Source organism: Cyprinodon variegatus, unplaced genomic scaffold (genome assembly GCF_000732505.1).
Source record: "Cyprinodon variegatus isolate N-32 unplaced genomic scaffold, C_variegatus-1.0 Scaffold683, whole genome shotgun sequence".
Lineage (NCBI taxonomy): Eukaryota > Metazoa > Chordata > Actinopteri > Cyprinodontiformes > Cyprinodontidae > Cyprinodon > Cyprinodon variegatus.
The window spans coordinates 120591-121584 of NW_015151136.1; the positions used below are offsets into that span (position 1 = coordinate 120591).

At 35.9% G+C, this 994-nt stretch overlaps 1 protein-coding gene across 1 annotated transcript in view; it reads right to left on the reverse strand.

Moving 5' to 3' along the window:
- The window catches only part of cfap57 (cilia and flagella associated protein 57), a 32364-nt gene extending 32137 nt beyond the window's left edge, over positions 1-227 (reverse strand). The window contains exon 1 of the mRNA XM_015394399.1: positions 80-227. Coding sequence (XP_015249885.1) covers positions 80-227 — 148 coding nt within the window. The remainder of the gene's footprint in view (positions 1-79) is intronic.
- Between the last annotated feature and the right edge of the window lie 767 nt (positions 228-994).

Here is a 994-nt window from a genome sequence, read left to right on the forward strand (position 1 = left end):
TCTATAATAATCTCAGGTGTTCAGCAGCTCTTTGCTAATCTCTATAATAATCTCAGGTGTTCAGCAGCTCTTTGTCTACCTGGAAGGAAGCGCTGCCACCTCTGGGCGCAGTGCTGCATCACGCAGCGGCTCCCGCAGGTGAAAAGCACCGTGTTTTCATCCAGCAGCTCCAGGCCGCCGCTCCGCGGGCCGAAGACAAAGTGAGGCTGAGAGGAAACGGAGCTCATCCTGTTCAAACTGAGACAACCTGAAGCAGAAGAACCAAAACCACCATATCAGGTGTTTGAGTCACGTTGCTAGGCGACCTGTCAGATCCCGCGATAACTACTGGGTTGTTTTTGTTGCTTTTCTGTCCAGTCTTTTATTATTATTATTATATTATTGAACAAAAATTATTTAAGTAGGAATCACCACTTTTCTGTCTTACATAAAAAAGAGAAGACAACATATATCATAAACTTAACTATTGCAAAGGAACAGAGATAAATTAATAAACAGGCAGTAATATTAGAACCAATGGAAACATACAAAACTTAGGAAAAAATCAACATTTATAACAGCCTCATTCTGCAACAAGACAGTTCCTTACATCATGTTAACTTTAGCATTTTGCCGAATCATAAACCAGAAATGTTGACTTGTCTACAAAGTTTTTATCAATATTTGTCAGTTAACAGAGATAAAGATGAGTAGAAGATTTTGAGTTCGTTTATAAAACTTATTATTGAAGGTTTTTAATTTTTCCATTTACATACATGTATATGATATCTTCCCATACTTAGAGCAAAAATTGAGCATATCAGATAAATCCTTCACCCTGTAATTCTTCTATGTTAATATTTGATTTATGTCAAAACGTGTTAGATTATCTATTTTGATACTTAACCAAATATGCAGGCTCTGCCTAAACTAACCTATGACTCAAATCCAAATCTTTTCCTAAGAGTTTCTGCTGTTGGATAATAACTATTAATAATTTTATATTATATTTCTT